Raw genomic sequence first — 22,870 nt, 5'->3', positions numbered from 1 at the left:
CCGGTCTCACGGCAGTTCGTGCATTAGTCACAAAATTTAATCTATTGATTCGTGCCCTCGAGAGGCTGGTCCTCAATCATCTTCGCCTCATGGTGACGTCTTCGTTGGACCCGCTGCAGTTCACCTACTGGCCTGGCATCGGGGTGGATGACGCCATCATCTAAGTTAAACAGCTTTTACAAGTTTGATATTCTGATCATTACTCTGTATATGAGGTGCTGTGATTTCATTTCAAAGGTTTCTATGTCCTGGTGAGCCATTTGCACTAACCAGTGATAGTTTAATAAGAACATATTTGTAATTGAGATCCCAGATTTGGAAGAGATGTTTTGTGTTCTCCGTGCTTCAGGTTCACAGCAGATGGAAGGAAACTCAAACAGCCACTAATGTAGCCGTTGTGCTGACTGTAGACTGAGAGATCTCTTCAAATTGTTGTATTCCTCCTCTTCCTCGTCACCCACTGCTTCAGATCTCGCTGACACCATCAGACTGCAGCAGTTATGTTATTTAGCCATGAAACATGTCGTCACCCTCCCAAAATTATGGTCTACTTTATTTTTTCAGGCTTTTCAGAAAACACAAAAAACTGAACCGAATGTTGAAAATTTAATTTGGACAAAAATAAAATTTAAAAAATGTCTTTGACCATTTTTTTAGGAGGGTGACGATATATAACCTTGTTCAGCCCGTTTAAGAATGCACTGAGATCAATAACCTAATTTCCAACGCAGATCTGGAGAAACAGCAAAAACCAACGGCACCCTACACAGCCACAGATGCTGCTCCAGAACTTGAAGTTCTAAACCATAAACACCAACCTGGGAAACTTGCTAAGTGTGACAGGTCCAACGTAACCCCAGATACAGCCCAGCCACAGGGTGAACCAAATCTTTCAGATAATGACAACAGAGAACCAAACGCACCTCCCTCCTAAACTCACCAGCTGCACCAACCTGACATTTCTCCTCCCTGAGTTAAATAGATGAATGGAAGTTAAGTGGTTACAAACATAAAAAACACTGGTCCACAGACAGGAGCAGTGAGCTGAAATCAACAGTTGAACCACACAAAGCTTCCTGAGACGCTGTATTGAACTACTATATATAATTTAATCATTTGTCCTGACTGGTTTCACCTCAGATGTTCTTTCTCCTTTTGGTAGATTTCTCCCACCTCTGTTTTGATGCCAAGAAGAAGAAGAAGCTGCTTCACAGAAGTGGGCTTCATGGTCTCAGTGCACAGACTGCCAGTCACACTCACACAGCAACATGTGTTTTCACTGCCACAATCAAAACATTGAACAAAATCTATGTATTGTTGTTTGGAAATGTGTCACATTACTACATGCTAAGGTGTGTTATTAAAGAAAAAAATGAGTTTATTTTTCTGGTTTGATGATATCCCAAGCTTTTGTTTCAAAACGTTTATTTTCCACTGGACAAAATATTTACTGTTACACATTTATTTCTCATAGGGATTTTTTTTTTTCTCCATATTTCAGTCTCTGGTTCTTGAGAGTCATGGCTCTGTCTGGTCTCTGACAGAGATCCTTAAAAATATTATTGGAAAGTACCTATTAATTTTACTTTCAAACAGCTTTATGTGAATGTTATCTTTTCATTTATAATTTTTAATATATTGATCACAGTGTAGTGTACCGTAGAGGCATCCAAAAATGATGAGACTGGGCTGCTTGTGTGTGATTTGGAAGGTTTGTGTCTGTCTGTGACTCTGCAGAGGTTAAAGCTGTGATCCAGTCTCAGTCTCTGACTGAAGGTTGCTGAGACTCTGATTAGATACACAATGTGAAGTTCACAATTCTCTAAACAAATAAAATTGTAATGACAAACATGAACATCTGTACTTATTTCAGAGACACAAATGTTTACAAACATAATATTTATTTTAAGGATTGGACTTCATAAAGTGCACTGATGTTAGAGTGTGTGTTCATATTTAAATCATTTTGTAGGCTGAAATTGTAACGGTGGACCTGAGATGGTCCAGAGAAAGTAAACACATGTTAATTGGAGTAATATCAACAACAGACTGAGACAGACAGCTGTGAAATGCGCACACAATGACGTCACGTCATTCACTGCTAGCTACACTGCTAGCTACATCGTATCATTCATGATCATCTATGTAAACGTTTAAAGAAGCCGCCACAGCTCTGCAGCTGTAACTGTTTCAAATCATATATTTTTGTTCGTTTGAACTCTGAGGATGTTTTTAAAACGGTCTTAAAAGGCTGTTTCTATGGTGGTTGTCACGGACGCCTCAGTAGCTTCTTAGGCTAACCTGGCGCGTCCGGTTCCTGCTGCTAGCTGTCTGCCGCAGGAAGGCTGCGTCCCATTTCAAGGAGCCGCCGCTCCGCCGTAACTGTGGCTCAAACACCACTTTATCCTTTAAGAAAAGGCCTTTTATAGCCACTGATGACACACACACACTAATATGCACGTCACGGTCACAGTGTGACTTCCCTAAAACCTCTAAAGTATTGTTAATAAAATGGAAAATGAACCGGGCATTGATCTGATGATGGAGACTGGGGGTCTGCAGCTGCAACAATAACGACTGCCGGTATTATTAGTTTGGGAAGGAGTCATTTTGGTCGCAGTTTTGATTATAAAGTAAAAGAGGAAAATATAAACAAACAAAAAGCTTAACATTGTGAAGACTTGGAAGAACAATGTGACACTGATGAGAGGATTAGGCTTCCCAGGTAATTCCCAGGCCAAACTATAATTATTTTATTTATTTTTTTACCCAGTTTCGCTGGCGGTGCAGCGCTCACAGCCTGTCCGAGGTCCCGGGCTGAACTTCAAGCCCAGCCCGTCCCTCCAGACAATACTGACTGCTCCACTATAATGATCGCTTTACTCTCAGCTTTCTATTGTTTTTAATGGACAGTTCCGCTTACAATTACAGTTCAATGATGTGAGGATCCTTGGTACAGTATACAGCGGGCTGTAAATGAATGTGCTTCCACTATTACTGCTCCTCCTGGTGGATAAACAAGACATTACCACCATTTTCCCCAAATGCTGCTTAGGGGCGTTCCCACCAGTGGCCGGAATGCCTACGTCATTAGCGGGGGATCGCGTTTAGGCCAAGGTTCGGCCACGAATCGGCCAAGGACCGGCCAAGGTCGCGTCACGGATCGGCCGGCAACTGTATATATATTTTATGTATATAGTGCTTATGTATATGTGTATAGTTTTTCTATTTTATTCTTTTCTATTCTATTTTAGTTCATTTGTTTTTACTCATCCTTTTCATTTTTCTCTATTTCTCTATCAAATTTCCCCATCGTGGGATCATTAAAGTTTTATCTTATCTTAGAACAGGAGCAAACAAGGACAATAAATACATGAGGGGTAAGAAGGAGAGAGTGGAAACAGCCGGGAACACAGGTGAACAGAATAAGACTAATGAGACAAAGGAAGCAAAACTAAACATAATGCACAGGGAACAGGAGACAAGGAAAATAAAACAGGAACCCACAAACACAGACTTGACACGAGGAGGCAAGCACACTGAGGGAATCAAAACATAACTAAACCAGGAACAAGACTCAGTTAACAAAGCTAAGAAAGCCAGAAGATACAAATAAACTAAAACTTAACCATAACCAGAAAATGTAACAATAATTGAATTTCTAAAGGAAAACAAAACTCAAATTTACTATTCAAAAAGAGTCCAATCTAAAGCGCTGGGTTGCAGACCCGGATCATTACATGTACAGTTTAACTATATTTTGAAAAGTGGTACAAAAAAAAAAAAGCTTTTTGTTTTTGTTTTTTACTGCTGTAGGCCTACTGAAAATGTTGTGCTCTTACATAATAAAATACTTACCAGACTCACCTTTGGTAGTAGAGTTTGTATGCTATACCCACATTTAATGTTGCCACTCAATGACATGAAATAGTAACAGAAAACGACCTAAGTAGCTTTTCTTTTCCTTTTGTTGTAATTTGTTGAGGCAGTGGCTGTTAGTGAATATGATGCAGTTTTTTCGTCCTGAAGCCTGACTTTAGACGAGTGAAAGATTCCACTGTGCCTTTTAAACTGTGCTCGGCTTCTGCAGCCCATTCATCCCCAGACTGAACTCACATTCACTGACTCAGTGACACGCAGCATTGATCGCTCACCTCTCCGGTGAGTAGAGATGGAATTACGTGGATGTGCCAAAACGTAAAAGAGCAACATGTAACACTGTGTGAGAATACTGGAGTTGTTAGGTCAATGTTGTTGTTGATGATGATAACAGAGGCGAACAGGGATACTAATACATATCATAAAATTGATGAGGTCACATCCATCATGGTTGGTGTTCATCATTAACCCAGCAGAAAGCAAAGTTTTATTTCAGCACACATGATGATCACAACGATGGAGAATTCCCCATTCTGGACAATTGCCAACACATGAACAGGATCAATGCTAAAAATTTTCTCCCTTCAAAATATAATCCGTTATAGCAATTTGCCATAAAAACTAGTTTTAAATGTAACCACTTTTCTTCGTGCAAATTCTCGAACACCGCAGCCAGCTTACCTGTTTCCTTTTTATTGGATAGATTGTGTTTATGGATGACTGAAGAAATGGGATGGGATTTTCTGGTTTTTAAGTGGGCCGCAGCCCTCTTGACTGTGGAAACCACTGCTGTAAGGTAAAGACCCTCAAGTATTCTTGAGAAAATCCCAACAATCAAGCAACCTAGTAAGAACTTTGTGACAGTGGGGGAAAAAAAAAACCTTTAACAGGAATAAACCTCTGGCAGAACCAGGATCAGAGCGGGGCAGCCATCTGCCGTGACTGGTTAGAAGGACAGCAAAGACAGAATGAAAAAGGCAGCATAGGGAGAAAGGACACAGACTAAAGGAAGAAAAGGCAAAACTTTATTGACATGCTGTGGTGGTATATATATATAAACAATCGGGGAGTGTAAAAAGGTGAGTGAAGAAGTGTTCAGTGTTATCACATGAAGTCCTCTACTTCTTAACCTTAACAGCATTCTGAGCCTAAACCAGCAGAACTAACAGTTGTTTCATGATCACCTGATCCAGCCCTAACTGTAAACTTTACCAAAAATGAAAGCTTTGAGCCAGGTCTTAAAATTCCCAGACTGGCATTGTTGCAGTTTCCCTCTTCATATTAAAGTAGTTTAGCCCTACCATCACCATGCCAAGTTTTCACCACATACTTGTAGACACATATATAAAGGTTGGATGTAGCCAATATGACATAATCTATTTCTTAATGACGTCCCACTGTGAAGCCTCTGTCAGAGCTGCTGAACCTTTGGGCTGTCGCAGAAACAAGAGATTAAGGGAGACTGAGCAATTAGGCTTGTGACGTCACCAAAAGCAGCCTCAACCAAAACTAGCGTCCGCCATATTTGTTTGTCTGTTCAGAGCTATCAAACGCCGGATGCTAAAAAGAAAGCATAAGCCTACACAAAACAGAGCTCACACTCTCAACAGTGTAAATGATTCATTCGGGTAATATTTTTTCTTTATCAGGTATAAAGAATGGAAAAGAATCTAGAGAAGCAAAATTAAAAGCAAAATTAAAAAAAGAAAGGTTTTAACAATGATCAGAAACTGACAATTGAAGTCCACTGACAGCCACCTGTACTAAGACTACACATGTGTTTATAGCAAACTGTATATAGTTATAACAGAAAATAAAGCAAATTACAAGGATCAATATTATAATTGCACAATATCATTATAACCCTCTGTACCCCCTAGTGGCCAGCCTGCATGTTTCTACTACTGTTTGTTTATAATCATCAGTCATCATGCTCTCCTCTCTTTGTCAGTAGGAAACTGATGAAATCTGTTCTTCTGACCTCTCCTGGGGTCAGTGGAGGTCTTGCTGTTATTGCTGCAGTTTATGGTGCTGCAGAATCAAGCACATTTGGTGGTCATTCTCGCAGACATTCAGGAAACCTTTGCAAATCACACAAAGCCAAACACCAGACAAATACAAATGGTGGCCATATGAAAGTGCAAGCTGTTCTGTCCCCTTAATTTCTTGTCTCTGGGCTGTTGCTGTCTTGGTGTTTTGAAAGATATGATGAGTGAGATGCAAATGTGAGGCCATAAATGTATCAAGAAAGCCTTCAACAGAGTCATAGCATAAACAGAAGTAATGCTCATTTCTGTGTTTTCTGGCATCCAATGCTATAATTTGCTCACTAAATTTGTCTGCTGGTGTGTGATTGTGTACTACACAAATGTGTACCTCATCATTAACAAGTATGCGTATATATATATATATATATATATATATATATACACACTGTATAGGTTAGGGTTATCATGATATGCAAACGATAAAGACTGAAATGCAAATAGAAAAAAGAAATTACCATCCTTTAAAAAAAGTAATTATTTTCTTCTTGTGTAATTTCTCAATTATACTATATTCGTATTGTCCTGGATGAGCTCCTGTTTTTAATTGTTTGTTTCTGAGAATGCCAAAGTAGTGACTCCAGTTTCCCTCGCTGTCTGCTCCAAACCCAAAAATAGTGACCTGGGGAAACAAAAATTACACAATGAAGTTAAGCCTCTAATGTTAAAGTAATCTTGCCATTAATTGCAAGTACTTTTTTGAATAAAAAAAAAGTGTGAAAATAAGAATATGTCTCATTATATTTTATTGCTGAGTAAATCATACACATAGAGTTGTGGTCACAAGTTTACATAAACTCATTTTGGGCATGAGTGTCATGGTAATTTTGAGCTTTTAATGATTTTCTTAAACTGTTCTTTTTTCCAGGGTGGAATGATTGTAAATCATACTTCTTTAATGACTTTAAAAACAAGAACTGGGTGCACAAGTTTGAATTTATTTAGATTTTCTGTAATCCATACAGGGGCAACAGTATACATACACCCCCACTAATATTTGGTTAAATGTCCCATTGGCAGGTGCAGGGGTGGCTCAGTGGTGGAGCAGGCAGCCGTGTCAATAAAGCCACTGTGGCCAAAAAAAAAAAGAATGTCCCTTGGCAAGTTGCATGTCAGTCAGACACTTTTGGTAGCCATAAGCAAACTTCTGTCATTATTCTGGCTGGATATTTGACCAGTCTTCTTTGCAGTATTGGTAGAGTTCATTTCAATTAGTTGGTTCCCTGGCACAGACCAGGCTTTTAAGCTTGGTCCAAAATTTACAATGGGGTTGAGGTCAGGACTTTGGGAAATCCATTCCAGAAGCTTAATGGGCAATTTCTAAACAACTGCAGATTCCAAGATCATCTGTTCAAGCAACTGAGTAATAAGTGCAAGTTATTCTGATGTGTCACCACATCAGACCCAAACTGTCACCCTCAGATGAGAGGAAATTAGTTAGCGCATTCAGGAACAATGCAGGAACCACCAAGGCTCAAGCCTGCCATAAGCCAGAAACTTCTAGAATACCAGCATCACTGCCCACAGTGAAGTAAGTTTTACATCACTGGACTGAGTGGGTGTTCCATCAAGAAATCAACACCTTCAAGTGCAAATGAAATTTGCTGCTGTCAGAATTTATGGTCAGAATAAGATTGAGGTATTTGGCGTGAGAAGAAGGACCTTCTGCTGCCCTGTCCAGCTCTCCTAGAGTAAATGCCTGTCTTCTGGAATGTCCTCCATGCTCTTGAGACTGTGCTGGGAGACACAGCAAACCCTCTCACAATGACACGTATTGATGTGCCATCCTGGAAGACTTGGACTACCTGTGCAACCTCTGTAAGGTCCAGGTATGGGCTCATGTCACCAGTAGTGACACTGAGCATTGCCAAATTCAAAACAAATGAAAAAACAATCAGAAAAGATGAGAAGGGAAAAACTGTCAATGACCTCCACCTGTAAAACCACTCCTGTTTGGGGGGGGGGGGGGGGGGGGGGGGGGGGGGGGGGTTGTCTCATTGTTGCTGCCATTAAAAGTTAAAAGAATTGGTTCTTTGCTTCAGCAATACTGACCCTGTATTCAGATCAGTACCAAGTTTTGCATTTTTACACACCACTATCAGAGAGCAAAGCTACTTTAAGCTGCTCTCATGCCATAAGGGGATGCCACAGCAAGTAGCTTCAATGTCAAGGTAAATGGTGAATCAGTGTTTCTTGGAGGTTAACTAAAACCACTGTTAGTCAGATGAATAATGTACAAATACAACAAGTAATGTAAACATACCTCATCACACATAAATAAGCTGAGAACCACAGTAAGAAAGCCAGTGGATGGATAAGATCCCTTGTTTCCCAGCCAGACTTCATGAACATATTTTATGAAAGCTGGATGGAGGATCATTATCTGTTATGAATCAGAAAGGGCTTTTAATCTGACCTTTATGAACTTTTACCAGTTTTGTTAAGCTAAATTTAAAATACTCACCAAATCCTTGTTTGCTATCTTGTCGGAGTGGCGAAAATCGCTTTCTCTGTTGAAAAGAAAATTTATTGTTAAATTTGGTAGAGAACTGACTGATTATCAAATATGTGCTAATAATGGCCTAATATTTAAGAGTAACAGTAAACAGTTACAGTAAATTCATATGGGTCAGTGCAAAACATATAATTCAAAAGTAGCTCTGTAGTTACTAGCTATGTGAACAATTAGAACATGTTGCTTTCCTACATTTTCAAACAGCTTTTGGAAAAAGGATTACTTTCTGACTCACTAACCTAAAATCTCAAAGGTAAATGCTGCAGCATCTCAAAAATGTGTTTTAATATTTCCTGTTTATTAGCCTACTGAAGTCTTGTTTAGCTTTATAAACCTTAGCATTTTAAACATGGCACACCAAGAATATACCATATGTAGGGCATTAATCCCTGTCCCTCACACTCAGCACTAATTATAACTTCCTGAGGGAACTATTGCTGAATTTGTGCGGTATCTGTTTCATTGCTGAAAATTTTAGGTGCCGAATGAAAATTGCTAAAGCCAGTGAACAGGCAGCTAATAAGGATTGTGTGACACACCGCAATGTGTGGTCACATCAAGTGGTTTAATTTTGTGGTATTGTGCAAATTTTGTTTATAATTTTGTTAAATTAGGATCATAGTTTTCTGATTTTTGTTATAAAGTAAATAGAGTGCTAACACGGGGGCACCTTCGCCCTTGTGAGATGGCTTAGTGTGGCTACTGTCTTCAGACTCGGCAGAAGGACGCGAGGAGCTAGCTTAGCTCACCACATATCCCATAGCTGTGTGCGGCAGTTATAATTGTTTTTTCTAAACTTCTCCATTGAAGTGCACCACTACACTGATGTGCTCTTAGTATGATACAATTTTGTCCTGTAAGCCTATGTGATAATAACAATGCACTTATAGTATGTAACCAACAAAGTATGCATTGCAACAAGCATAGCCTATATTTCATTTATTTGTGTACAGGCAACATCAGATCTGACTGCTTACATTTTGGTTATTTTATATGGGTTTGTGTTGGATTATATTATATTATTTTGACTTTGATAATAGACATTGACCTATGTGCTTATAAAGTATTTGGAACACATTAACGTATAAAAATAAAGACTCGGCAGAAGCGGGAGAAGGAAACGCACTGCTGTCGTCCATCTCATCATTTTCCTGTTTTTTTTTTTTTTTTTTTAGGATAAAATATAATCTGTTGGCAGCCCACTCACTAGGGGCCTATTACAATTGTACTACTGCTGATTTAGAGAGCAGCTCCTATGGGAAAATACAATGGCTGGCACAGGTAAAGGTGGTCTGAAGGGGACAGTCTGCCACAGGATTGTGGGACAATACACATTGTTCAATACATGACCCTAAGTAAGCCAAGGCTCCTGCAAAACTTAAGTTAGCTAGTTTGTGATGGGAAAAAATGCAAATTTTTGTTTTCCAACTCTGTAAGTGCAAGTTTTTCTCATGAAAGAGCTGTGGAAATACCTCAGGCAAGGGACATTACAGGACATAGTATATTTTTTATGGCTTCGGTTAACCTTTCAAAAATTCGATACCATTCTTTTTGTGATTAACTGTGTTAAAACTGGCCATGACTTGGCACTTGGACAGAAACAAGATAAGTCACTTGAACAAAGGGCTCACGGCACCATACTTTCCTAAGTTCACATATCTCCTCATCTTGTCTAACTGGGAGCTACACTGTATGAATTCAGTCAGGTCTGTCTGAGTGAATGAAGTTGGCAAATGTGATACAGGCCTGGTATTGATATTTCCTAATAGCTGCAAAACTGTTCCTGCACTTAAATCGTACTGAGTGGGAGTAAGTGGGAGTTATTGTATTGATGTTTACTGAGTTATTTCCCCCAAGCAAGTGAATGACATTTGTTCCTTCGATTCTGCTTCTGTGCTTTAAATTTTACTTTCCAAGTCTAACAATTTTTGTGTGTTTGCCTTTTTTCAAAATGACGCATATTGAATAATACAGACTCTTAGAACAGTCTTAAGAACCTCCTGTGCCACACCTGTAGACGAGACAGAAGACCTTCAGTCCTCAGTCATTCAGTCACTCAACATCACTTCAGCATAATTAGAAATAACAATCACTGCTAAGTGGGTGGGGAGTCAACATGGTGTTATAGTAAAATCGGTGAACAAGTGTGCAAAGTTTGATGGGTCTGGCTTGAACAGTATGCTGTGAATTTGAACATCCTAGGTCACATCATTCTCGAGTTTTTGTATTCACAAAATTTTCAGAAAGCTTGACCTCTGACCTTTATTTTTAGTCACCAAGATTCAAACTCATCCAAGATTTTTAGTAGCTGCATCTATGGTGTGAATTAGAACATCTTAGGTCACACTGTTCCCGAGTTATGGCAATCATTAAAGTTTTTGTGGAACAAACGCCGCTGACGAAAAAAGGCTATGACTATTAATTCAAGCTAAAATATTCCCTATTAAACAGCCCATGACCAAAAATATAAGAGGTTTTGACATGAGAATAAGTCTACTCTAGAGAAAGTTTTGTGTACTAAATAGATAAATATCTAATTTCTTCCTGAGGGGTTCAAGAGTCTACAAATGTCAGCTAATCCCAAAAATTTACAAGGCTCTACAAATCCGGAAATTACAGTGGCACTGAGATCTGAAGCAGGATCCATTGACAGGTTAAAAATCACCCCCAGAACAATATTGTAGTTTCCAACTTGTAGTTTCAAGAACAATAAAACAAAAAGTCTGGTCATCACTATTAGTACAAAGATATCACTCCAAATCATCTTTTGCCACTTTATTTCAGCCAACAAAATAATGACCCTTCCTAACATCATTAATTTATTTGAAGCATATCTTTAATTTCTTTAAAGGACATAAATTGTAACATTTTTGTATCCTGCAGCTAATTGGTATATTGCGTTTAATGGCCAGGAACTTTACTGTTTTGGTTCATTATTTTGGTTCATGGTAAGGCTCAAAAGGCAAGATCCAGTTTACCCTACCTACTTCCTGCTACTTTAGAATTCTGCTGTGTTCATAAGGAGTTGTACACTAATATGTTATTGTCCTGTTCACTGATACACACTAGCCCTAAATAGCCAAACAATGCAATTTCAATGCTACACACACCATCAATCTTAGCTGTTTAGTTTGCTCGTTCAAACAGATAAAACCGGACGGCACTCTTCTATTAAAAGCTGTAAAATTCTGAAAGTTCATGGTGCCAGTGAAATACACTATGAAAAAAGTCAAGCTGTTTGGCCTACCCTGGATTTAAACACTTGTAAAGCCACAGAAAATCACGTGTTTTAAATGGAAAAAACAGAAGATGAGTTGTGTTGTCCAATTTAGTAACACTTTCTGGATACATGACACGATGAGTTGTTCTGGTTCCAACATCTGTCTCATAGCCTTTGGTGCGCCCGTAGTTGATTCTAAATAGTACACAGAGACATATATTTAGTTTACATGTTTAGTTTTTAGGATAGATAATAATTTAAATCACATTGCATGCACAATCTACAGGACTATGGTATTTTCGTGATGTGAATCTACATTTTTCAGATTTTTTGTTAGTGTCAACGACATTGTTCAAGTTAGATTTTTTTTAAAGATGACTGTAATGGTGTTAAATGATTATTACCTTATTACAATATCATGGAAATCTATCAGAGCTCCATAACGCGATCCTTTCAAATTTCCAGAATTCCCCACCACAGCACAAGTCCTACAGCGATCGGGCCTGGGTTCTGCAACATCTGTAATGGGTGTGAGTATCGAAAACAGCTTGTCTACTGTTTGATTGTACAAAGTCAAGTTTTGATGTTTTGCCCCCTGCAAGTTCTGACAAAGAAGAAGAAGGTTATTGCAGCTTCAGATCACATCTCTGGTTCAAAGCATATTTTATTCCTTAACACTATCCCTGCTAATGATGAAATATTCCAGCAATTAGTGCTTTCAAAATATGCCATAGTGTTAAGAATTAAACTTTCTGCCCTTTATCTCTTTCTCCCTCTCTCTATTGACAAAAGTATTCACTCCTCTGTCTTCACATGCATATTAACTTAAGTCACATCCCATTCTTAATCTATAGGGTTTAATATGATGTTGGCCCACCACCCTTTGCAGCTATAACAGCTTCAACTCTTCTGGGAAGGGTTTTCACAAACTTTAGGAGTGTGTTTATGGGAATTTTTGGCCATTCTTCTAGAAGTGCATTTGGATCAGTAGGTCTGGCTTACAGTCTCCGCTCTAATTCATCCTAAAGGTGTTCTGTCAGGTTGAGGTCAGGACTTTGTGCAGGTCAGTCAAGTTCTTCCACACCAAACTCACTCATCCATGTCTTTATGGACCTGCTTTGTGCACTGGTGTGCGGTCATGTTGGAACAGGAAGGGGCCATCCCCAAACTGTTCCCACAAAGTTGGGAGCAAGAAATTGCCCAAAATGCCTTGGTATGCCGAAGCATTAAAAGTTCCTTTCACTGCAACTAAGGGGCCGAGCCCAACTCCTGAGGAACAACCCCACACTATAACCCCCCATCCACCAAACTTTACATTTGGCATAATACAGTCAGACAAGTATCGTTCTCCTGGCAACTGCCAAACCCAGACTCTTCTATTGGATTGCCAGATGTAGAAGCATGATTCGTCATCCCAGAGAACATGACTCCACTGCTCTAGAGTCCAGTGGCGGTGTACTTTACACCACTGCATCCAACACTTTGCATTGTGCTTTGTGATGTAAGGTTTGGATGCAGCTGCATGGCTATAGAAAACCGTTCCATGAAGCTCTCTACACACTGTTGCTGAGCTAATCTGAAGGCCGCATAACGTTTGGAGGTGTGTAGCAATTTGACTCTGCAGCAAATTTGGCCACCTCTGTGCCTCAACATCCACTGACCCCACTCTGTCATTTTACATGGCCTACCACTTCATGGCTGAGTTGCTGTCATTCCCAATTGCTTCCCCTTTGTTATAATGAAGTTCAGGTGTAAGTTCAATAAGGAAGAGCTGAAATCGCTCCGCATTCTTTCCCAGGTGTTTGGCCATTTCTCTGTTTGACATCACCTCCACCTTCCCGCACTGTCAAACTCAATGCTGGCCTCATCTCTTCTAATCCAATCATCTTTCTGCCTGCCTACCTTGACCCAATCAGCCTTTGCTCAGCGTGCTTTAAATATCACTGCTTATCTGTCATTCTCCCTTCCAGATTCATTTGTGCAACCCACCACCTCCCCTTCACCACCCAAGACCTCCTTCCAAGCCTCCATCTTGGTCTCTACCACTATCAGTGTCTAGACTCAGGGGGTCCTGCCTAATTCCTATCACTACTGGTATTTCCTTCAGTTTCAATGGGCCATCAGAGTCCAATTGCCAAACAGCTATTTGTATTATAAATAAATTCAATATTTATAATAATAATTTTCCTAATGAATCTCCTTATTGAAATACCACTATCAGCTGACTGTGAAATATTTAGTAGTGAGGAAATTTCACAACTGGTTCAGGTGGCATCTTATCACAGTACCAGACTGAAATTCACTGAGCTCCTCTTTCACAAATGTTTGTTGAAGCAGTCCGCATGCCTAGGTGCTTGGTTTTATACACCTGTGGCCATAGAAGTGATTGGAACACCTGAAATCAATGATTTGGATGGGTGAATGAATACTTTTGGCAATATAGTGTGTATCAAGTTCCACATCAGGTTGAGGAACCAGGGCATACTTATGATAAGTGGGCTACTGGAATAAGGATATGGCATAAGTGGACAAGGGATAAGAGTAGGGAACTGTTGTAATGCTACTATACATGTAACCCCCAGTGAAAAGGGTTGCATGAAGAGGATGTGGGAGCTTTGACACCCAACATCTAAAGCAACTAAGCAACTGTTAGACATTGATTAGGTTCAACAGACATGCTATGGCAAGTGGGAGCCAGGACATCCAGTCAGGGTCCATTCATAAAAAAATATATATAGAATATTTTTAACATAAAATTCTTGCTATTTTCATTCAGCTTTCATGCTGGACTGAATAAATATCACAGGTTGCACCACAAAAACAAAAACATTGTAGATAAATTAATCTGAACCGAAATTATATAATATATATGCACATAAAAATAAATGCATATTTTTCATTTCTGAGACCTGATAATTCAGGGAAGGTTTAAAAGATACTAAAAGGCATTAAACACTCAACCAGTACCAATGTAATATTGTTTGTACATAAAAATAAAGCAACTCAATAAGAGTAATGAAAAACAGATCATTTCATGTGAGTAGTCTTGTGAAGCCAAGCTGCTGTGTGTGGTAAAGGTGTCATAAAGTTTGAGCAGTTATAATAACTTTAATGCGACTGCATTAGCCAAAAAATCTTTATTGTGACATGTACTTGATTTTTCATATTTTACCTTCCACCAGCTGAAATCATCCTCTGAGAGTTTATATTTCCTTGACAGAAAGGGTTTAGGAGCTTCACCGATGATCTCATTAAACCAAGGATCACTGTCTGTTAAACACTTGTGACAGCCACAACGGCTCAATTCCCGATGACAGAGGGAATATCCAGATAAATCCCATAAAAGGATGGCGACCAAAACAATTCCTGTGATAGTCAGTAGTGGGAAAATGCGACCCCTGGATTTTCTCATTCTGAGATACAGCTTGGCAGCTTTGATGAAGAACAGATCTAATCTGTGGATACAATGAGGGGTGAACTATTCAAATGAGAAAATACATGAATGTGGAAAATTCAGTTCAATTCAGTTTTATTTATATAGTGCCAAATCACAACAACAGGCACCTTAAGGTACTTTATATTGTAAGACCCAACAATAATACAAAGAAAACACCAGCAATCAGATGACCCCCTATAAGCAAGCATTTGGTGACAATGGGAAGGAAAAAAAAAACCTTTTAACAGGAAGAAACCTCCAGCAGAACCAGGCTCAGGGAGAGGCAGCCATCTGTTGTGACCAGTTGGGAATGAGGGGAGGAAGACAGGACAAAGGACACACTGTGGAAGCAAGGCAGAGATCAACAACTAATGATTTAATGCAGAGTGGTGTATAAAAACATAGAGAGTTAAAAGTGGTGAATGAAATAGAAATCATGGGAACCCACCCAGCAGCCCAGGCTTATTGCAGCATAATTAAGGGAGGGTTCAGGGTCACCTGATCCAGTCCTAACTATAAGCTTGATCAAAAAAGAAAGTTTTAAGCTTAATCTTAAACATAGAGAGGGTGTCTGTCTCCAGAATCTAAACTGGGAGCTTTTTCCATGGAAGAGGGGCCTGAAAGCTGAAGGCTCTGCCTCCCATTTTACTCTTAAGTATCCTAGGAACCACAAGTAAGGCAGCAGTCTGAGAGTGAAGTGCTCTACTGCGGTGATGGTACTCTGAGGTCTTTAAGATAAGGTGGAGTCTGATTATTCAAGACCTTGTATGTCAGAAGAAGGATTTTAAATTCTATTCTGGGAGCCAATAAAGAGACGTTAATATGGGAGAAATATGCTCTCTCTTTCTAGTGCCTGTCAGTACTCTAGCTGCAGCATTTTGGATCAGATAAAGGCTGCTTTTAGGGAGCTTTTAGGACAGCCTGATACTAATGAATTACAATAGTCCAACCTAGAAATAATAATGCAAGTTTTTCAGCATCACTCTGAGACAGGACGTTTCTAATTTTAGAGATATTGCTCAAACACAATAAAACAGTCCTACATATACTTGCTTAATTTGTGCAGTGAAGGACATATCCTGGTCAAGATTCCTCATAGTGTTACTGGAGGATGAAGTAATGCCATCCAGAGTAAGTATTTCTTTAGACACCATATTTCTAAGATTTGTAGAGCTGAGTACAATAACCGCAGTTTTATCTGAATTTAGAAGCAGGGAATTAGAGGTCTTTAAATGATTAGAGGTCTTTAACTCTCAGATGTTGGCGAGTACGTCAGCACATCCAAATGGCTTCACTGATTTAAGATGACGTAGCAGCAGGATGCTGCCTCGCTAAGTCAAAAATTGTCTCCAAATTTCAGGTGTGTCCATTTTAACTTGTGTCAAAAGTGTGGACTTCGAACTACATTACAGTTTTTAAATTGTGTTGATAGGCCAATGAAAAGGAGCTCTTGTGTTGTGTGATCAAGGCTGATGCTAGTCAAAAAGCCACCAAAGGCAAACTCAAAGGTGGACAACAGTGGTGACACATCTGGAAGCATCAGGCTTGTAATGTGCAATAATTTGCATGGCATCTTATTGTGACACTGCATAGTTCAGTAAATATTTCAAAATAAATAAATAGTAATTAGGCCCAAAATATAGTAAATAGTACAAAACAATGCCTGAGGCATTGCACGCATTTTAATGTAAATAGTTGGACACAACTTTGTTGATTTCTAAGTTTGTATATAGGTTCTTGATATTTACACTTTATATTTGTAGTTTAAGTTACAAAAAGTTTTTGTTAAACATGTTTGTGGTTTTCACAGTAAAAAACTCTAACTCGGTAGTGAGATTGAGACGCCTCGTCTGTCTTAGCAATTCTACAACAGATCCCCATTGCAGGGAGGCAGCCTGATCTGCTCCCTCAAAGTCGACGGGGGTCTTTGGTCTGCCAGTGATTTCCAGTGTTTCTCTGTTTTTTCTTAATGTGCAATGTCTTTGCTTATATTGGTAAACAGACTGCAGTCAACAGGATTTATGAAGGGCTTCTATGTAAAATAAACAACCTGTTTTGCAAGCATCTTTATGACTCTGTGTTATTGTATCTACATTATGATCAACCCAATTTATTCTGACCATTTTAAATATGTTTATAGAACTGTGATGTTGTGTTTGTTGCAATTTCTTTGCTCTCTTGGCCAAATCTCTCTTAAAAAAGACATTTTTAATTTCAATGACATTTTTTTACCCTGATAAATAAAGAATATATAAAAGTCACTTTGCCAAAAAGTCATTGCTTCTACCTTGTGGCAGGAATGTTGTTGCTGGCTTAATTCCTAATACACACTCTAATCTCTGTAATAAAATATGGTCAGCAGTATCCAATGCTGCACTGAGGTCTAGCAGGACAAGCATAGATAGGAGTCCACTGTCAGAGGCCATGAGAATATTATTTGTAACCTTCACTAATGCTGTTTCTGTACTGTGATGAGTTCTGAATCCTTACTGAAACTCTTCAAATAAACCATTCCTCTGCAGATGATCAGTTAGCTTTTTTACAACTACATTTGTAAGATTTCTTTAGATAAAATAAAGGTTGGAGATTGGCCCATTATTAGCTAAGACAGCAGGGTCAAAAACTGGTCACGCTTTTAAAGTAGTGGTTTAACTGTTGCCACCTTAAAGGCATGTGGCACATAGTCCATTAATAGAGACAGATTGATCATATTTAAGATCAAAGTGTTAATGAAAGGTAGGACTTTTTTGATCAGTCTTGTAGGAATGGGGTTTAGTAGACATGTTGATGTCTTGGAGGATGTAACTCAATCCGAGAGAGTCTAAATAAATATCAGTAGTATTGAAAGTAGCTGTACATAATCATACGTCTATGAGATGGTTGTGAATAATTTTTTTTCTAATGGTTTTTATTTGCAAAAAAGTTCAAGAAGTACTTGCTATTCAAAGTTAAAAGAATACTTGGCTCAACAGATCTCTGACTCTTTGACAGCTTGGCTACAGTGTTGAAAAGAAACCTAAGGTTCTTATTTTCTTCAGTCAGTGATATAGTAAGATGTCCTAGCTTTACAAAGAGCTTTTTTTTCTTTTTTTTTTTAATCGAGCAACAAACTCTTTTTCCAGGCTCAATAAAGATCTTCTAAATTAGCGAGATGCCATTTCCTCTCCAGCTTACAGGTTATCTTCTTTAAGCTTCACATTTGTGAGCTACACCTGGGATTCAAGCACTTCTGATTTGAGGCTTTTACAGAGGAGCCAGTGTATCAAGAGTCGTACGCATTGAGGATGTAAAGCTATTAACATAACAATTGACCTCTGTGGAAGTCAAGTTTAGGTAGCTGCTTTGCACTGTGTTGGCATTGAAGAAGATAATAATGGAGGAATTAAGGACTTAGAGGATTAAAGACTTCTACTGTAATGAAATTTATTCCCCACTGCTGTGCAGTTCATTGTTAAAAATGTAATTTTTATTAAGAAACAAAAACTGAGACAAAAGAGGGTTTTCAGGAAATAGAGTTAAATGTTCAGTTTCTTTACCATAAGTCAGAACAAGAACTCTTGTTCTGACACACTCTTCTTCACGCAAGAAGAGTGTGATTAAAGTGTTGGGTGGGCTCATTTACATTTTGACAGAAGCCAACTGAGTCTAATAATAGATTAAAAGCAGTGTTGAGGCTGTCATTTTCAGCATCTACATGGATGTTAAAATCACCTACTATAATTATTTTATCTGAACTGAGCACTAAATCAGATAAAATGTCTGCAAAATCACATAGAAAATCTGAATAAAGGCCAAGTGATAGATAACAACAAATAAAACTCTTTTTTTTTTTTTTTATTTTACCAGTTAGGTGTAGAAGGCTAAGAGTCAGACTTTCAAATTAATTAAAACTCTGACAGATTTTTTGGTTGATTAATAAGAAGATTGCTGCTATTCCTCCTCCTTGGCCTGAACTTCAAGGATTCTGGCAGTCAGTATGCTTTGGGGGTGTTGATTCATTTAAACTAACATATTTCTACTGTAACCAGATTTCTGTAATGCAGAGTAAATGAATATGTTGATCAATTAAATCTTTTACAAACAGGGACTTACAAACAGGAAAGATAGGAAATTACATGTAAGCTTTAAATTTCTAGTTTATCAAATGCCACTGAGCAGTCCTTAATTGTAAATGTAACCTTCCTAACCTGTCCTGTCTTTCTTACATCTTTCTCCATCTTTGAGTGAACTTTCCTCTCCCTGGGAAATACAGCAGCTGCAACTTTAGCTAACAGACAACAAACAAACTGCACCTGAACAGTTTCTTGATATTTGCTGAGCTGTTAATAATGTTGCATTTGAAATTACCTGCCACTTAATAAACATTACTCCCTTTATGCTTACTCCTCTTCAGTAGCACTAGATGTTGAAGTAATGCAACCACAACTTATGGACATCTGCACCCATTCCAGCCCACTTTAACCCTTGAGTACAGCAGTAGAAATGATGCATAAAGTATATGATTTTGCCTCTTTCATCTCTTTGTATGCAACAAGCCCCAAAGGAGGATACAAAAATAAGACTGTCTTTATGCGTTATTGTTCCCTCCATTTAGGCTCCAATGTGAACTGTCAAATAAAAACGTCCCTCAAATGTTTTAAATCTGAAGTGACGAGCCTGTTTTGAAAATGTAAGGAGTAGAAACTTCAGACATTTGTGTGAAAATGTATGAAATAAAAGTAAAAACTTTTCAGAAAAATAAATACTCAAGTAAAGCACAGATACCTGAAAATTGTACTTAAGTACAGTAACAAAGTATCTGTACTTCGTTACTGCCTACCTCTCCTCCTAACTACAGACTTATAGCATTGATTTGGCAAAGTTGCACACCAATTCAATATTAACTTTAGTGATGTCTGATTGGCGTAACCGGTTGTCATTACTGCCGACGTGAATTATTATTTTACCAAATCTACATTTCATTCAGATTTCCTTCTATGTCGCCTGCTTTGGCCCCTGGAAGACAATCAACAATGGTTGCTGATGGTGCTAGCTTCACATTTCTCACAACAGAATCACCAATAACCAGAATTTGTTCCTCAGTGGGTGTGTTGACCAGTAGGGAAAAAAGATTTGAGACATGAACAGGTTTCTGGTATAACAGGGGGTCCTGTTTAGGACTATGTTTCCTCCTCACCATCACCTAGTTGGCCTGATTTCCCAACTGCTCTGGATCTGCTGGGAGAGAACTTATGGTGGCTAAGCTACAGTGGTCTAGATCAAGGTAGCTTAGCCGCCATAACCAGGGGTGGGCAATTCCAGGCCTCGAGGGCCGGTGTCCTGCAGGTTTTAGATGTGTCCCTGATCCAACACACCTGAATCAAATGGCTGAATTACCTCCTCAGTATGCAATCAAGTTCTCCAGAGTCCTTCTAATGACTTCTATATGTGATTCAGGTGTGTTGGCTCAGGAACACATCTAAAACATGCAGGACACCGGCCCTCGAGGCCTGGAGTTGCCCACCCCTGGTATAGACTCTATACCAACTACAGGGGCCTGGCTAGCTGAAGGTTTTTAATTTAAGGCCATGAACTTACGCATTAATCTTGATATGGCAGTGTTGATGGGTGAGAGATTGCCAGCAAAAGTTGTCCTTAATTTATAGCTCAGCAATTCATGTTGGCTGTAACCACGCCAAAACTGTACAGGCATAAAGGAAGCCAGGCATGAACCTGGCTAACTCTCTCACTCTCTTGCCCCTCACTCCTTCACTTAATTGCCACTCACAAACACACACACACGCACACACACATACATACACACAACTTGAGCTCTTATTTTGAGTTTATAGTTTAGACCAAGCTCAAAATAAAAATCTATGAATCTCCCTCATGGGTGTGTGTCCTCCATCACTGTGGTTTTTTTTATAAGGTGAGTGGCTGAGAGGAGAAGGGAGATGGGAAAGCACTCTATGTGTGTGTGTGTGTGTGTGTGTGTGTGTGTGTGTGTGTGTGTGTGTGTGTGTGTGTGTGTGTGTGTGTGTGTGTGTGTGATGTGTGACTGAAAGAGTGAGGGCGTGAGAGTGAGACAGACAGCCTGACTTCCTTCATGCCTGTACAGATTTGCCGTGGTTACGGCCAACAGAAACCACTGAGTTATGAATTAAAGATGACTTTTGTTGGCGATCTCTCGCCCATCCTTTCAATGTCCTGACAAATGCTGCCGTATCAAGATTGACACGGAAGCTCATGGCCTTAAATTAAAAACTTTTGCAGGATCTCGCTAAAGTAACTCGGGATCTCGCAAAACATTTATGGGATCTCACAAAAGTGCACCTTTTCTTTTTTTTTTCTCCCTTGATTTTTTTTTCCCCATGTCCCTTGTGGGGTTCCGTATAACAGCGCTGTACAAGAGGGCACAAAAATCACAAACGTATAAAGTGGTGGTTAATGTCCTCTTGCATTTATGGGACAGGCAAAGATGGCATTTCCTAGCATAAACCTGCTGCCACATTACTGATTCACGTAAATAACAAGATCTGTTGTTTGCAGATGAATAGACACCCAGCAGAAAAGAGAACATCACAATCTGGAAACCTGTGGGTCATTTGCATTAATTGTCTGTATGATTGCTGTTGGGAAAGTCCTGTTCAGTTAAGCTTTCATCATGACTCTTGTGCTGGGTAATCTAAAATTAAGTAACATAAATACAGCACAATTATAAATAATCTGTAACCAAAAAAAAAAAAACCCAAACAAAAACACCTCAAAATGGCATTATCCTGATTGCTTCAATAGAATTTGACTACACAAGTAGAGACCCTAAAGAAGTGTCTCTTTAAAGGCAGAAAAACATAAATAGATACAAAAGAAAGAAAAACTGAAAACTGGCATGTTAAAAAAGGCAAACACAATTGCTTAAGACATTCAGCACAGATTAGTGTGAAATAAGAAATAAATGTATTTGTCTTACCAGCAAAAAGATGAAGTAAACCAGCAGGCAGGTGAGGCAAGAACATCCTGTATGATGTACAGGATGTTATCAACAGATGAGCAGCTGTTCAAACGACCCAATGGGAGGGCTTGTGGACTATGTGCAAACAATGGTACATTGCCACACAGAAATGCTGTGACACTGAATGTTGGATGAAAATCTACAAAACATATATATATATGTACATTTCTACAACACTACTATGTCATTGGCACAGCAATCACATTACACTCACCTTTCTCTTACTCTGAGTTCTCTTCTTAAAACAAACAAACAAAAGTGTAAAGCTTTTTTAATGCGGGATTAATGTTAATCCCCACACCTTGTCACCAGCTACCAGAGGTGGGAAGTAACGAAGTACAAATACTTCGTTACTTGTACTTAAGTAGATTTTTCAGGTATCTGTACTTTACTTAAGTATTTATTTTTCTGACTACTTTTTACTTTTACTCCCTACATTTTTACGCAAGTATCGGTACTTTCTACTTCTTACATTTTCAAACAGACTCGTTACTTTTAACGTCAGAGAGAAGTTTGCATTTCCGGTCAGTGCGCCGTCAAACATAAAACGATCTGAGCCTAAATGGAGGAATAATAACATATAAGAGACAATCGTACTGCGTATCCTCCATCACCGGGGCTTATCTCGTACAAAGGGATTAAATACGCAAACCCATATAATTAATGTATCATTTATAGCGCTATAATCGGGCCGGACCGAGTCCGTAAATTGCGCTGCGGCACATAAACAGCTTAGCTAGCGCTACTGAAGAGGAGCAAGCATAAAGGGAGTAACGTGTGG

The 22,870-nt window shown here is 39.0% G+C and overlaps 1 protein-coding gene across 2 annotated transcripts; it reads right to left on the bottom strand.

Annotated features, from left to right (window-relative positions):
• Nucleotides 1-6,378: 6,378 nt before the first annotated feature.
• On the bottom strand, nt 6,379-22,142 carry LOC115788486 (CMP-N-acetylneuraminate-beta-galactosamide-alpha-2,3-sialyltransferase 1-like). 2 transcript variants are annotated; one of them, XM_030741519.1, is made up of 8 exons: nt 22,048-22,101; nt 15,334-15,436; nt 14,832-15,114; nt 12,064-12,263; nt 11,687-11,854; nt 8,389-8,434; nt 8,188-8,307; nt 6,379-6,546 (listed from the first exon to the last, which is right to left on the bottom strand). In XM_030741519.1, the coding sequence occupies exons 3-8, from the start codon at nt 15,069-15,071 to the stop codon at nt 6,379-6,381; spliced, it is 942 nt and encodes a 313-aa protein (XP_030597379.1). In that variant the 5' UTR covers nt 15,072-15,114; nt 15,334-15,436; nt 22,048-22,101. The 2 variants fall into 2 exon arrangements, with proteins under 2 accessions (XP_030597379.1, XP_030597380.1); XM_030741520.1 differs by lacking the exon at nt 15,334-15,436 and having other exon boundaries at nt 22,048-22,142.
• Nucleotides 22,143-22,870: the final 728 nt, after the last annotated feature.

This window comes from Archocentrus centrarchus, chromosome 11 (genome assembly GCF_007364275.1).
Source record: "Archocentrus centrarchus isolate MPI-CPG fArcCen1 chromosome 11, fArcCen1, whole genome shotgun sequence".
NCBI lineage: Eukaryota > Metazoa > Chordata > Actinopteri > Cichliformes > Cichlidae > Archocentrus > Archocentrus centrarchus.
Note: the sequence above shows the minus strand (reverse complement) of the source record. Positions and strands in the feature narration are given on the sequence as shown.

Bases quoted from the DNA above. Each gene is read 5' to 3' on its own strand.
- LOC115788486 (XM_030741520.1), bottom strand. From the start codon at position 15,071: ATGAGAAAATCCAGGGGTCGCATTTTCCCACTACTGACTATCACAGGA. The intron at 12,264-14,831 runs GTAAAATATGAA...CTTCTTTGTCAG, and splicing joins ATGATTTCAGCTGGTGGAAG to AACTTGCAGGGGGCAAAACA. The intron at 8,308-8,388 runs GTGAGTATTTTA...GATTCATAACAG, and splicing joins AGATAGCAAACAAGGATTTG to ATAATGATCCTCCATCCAGC.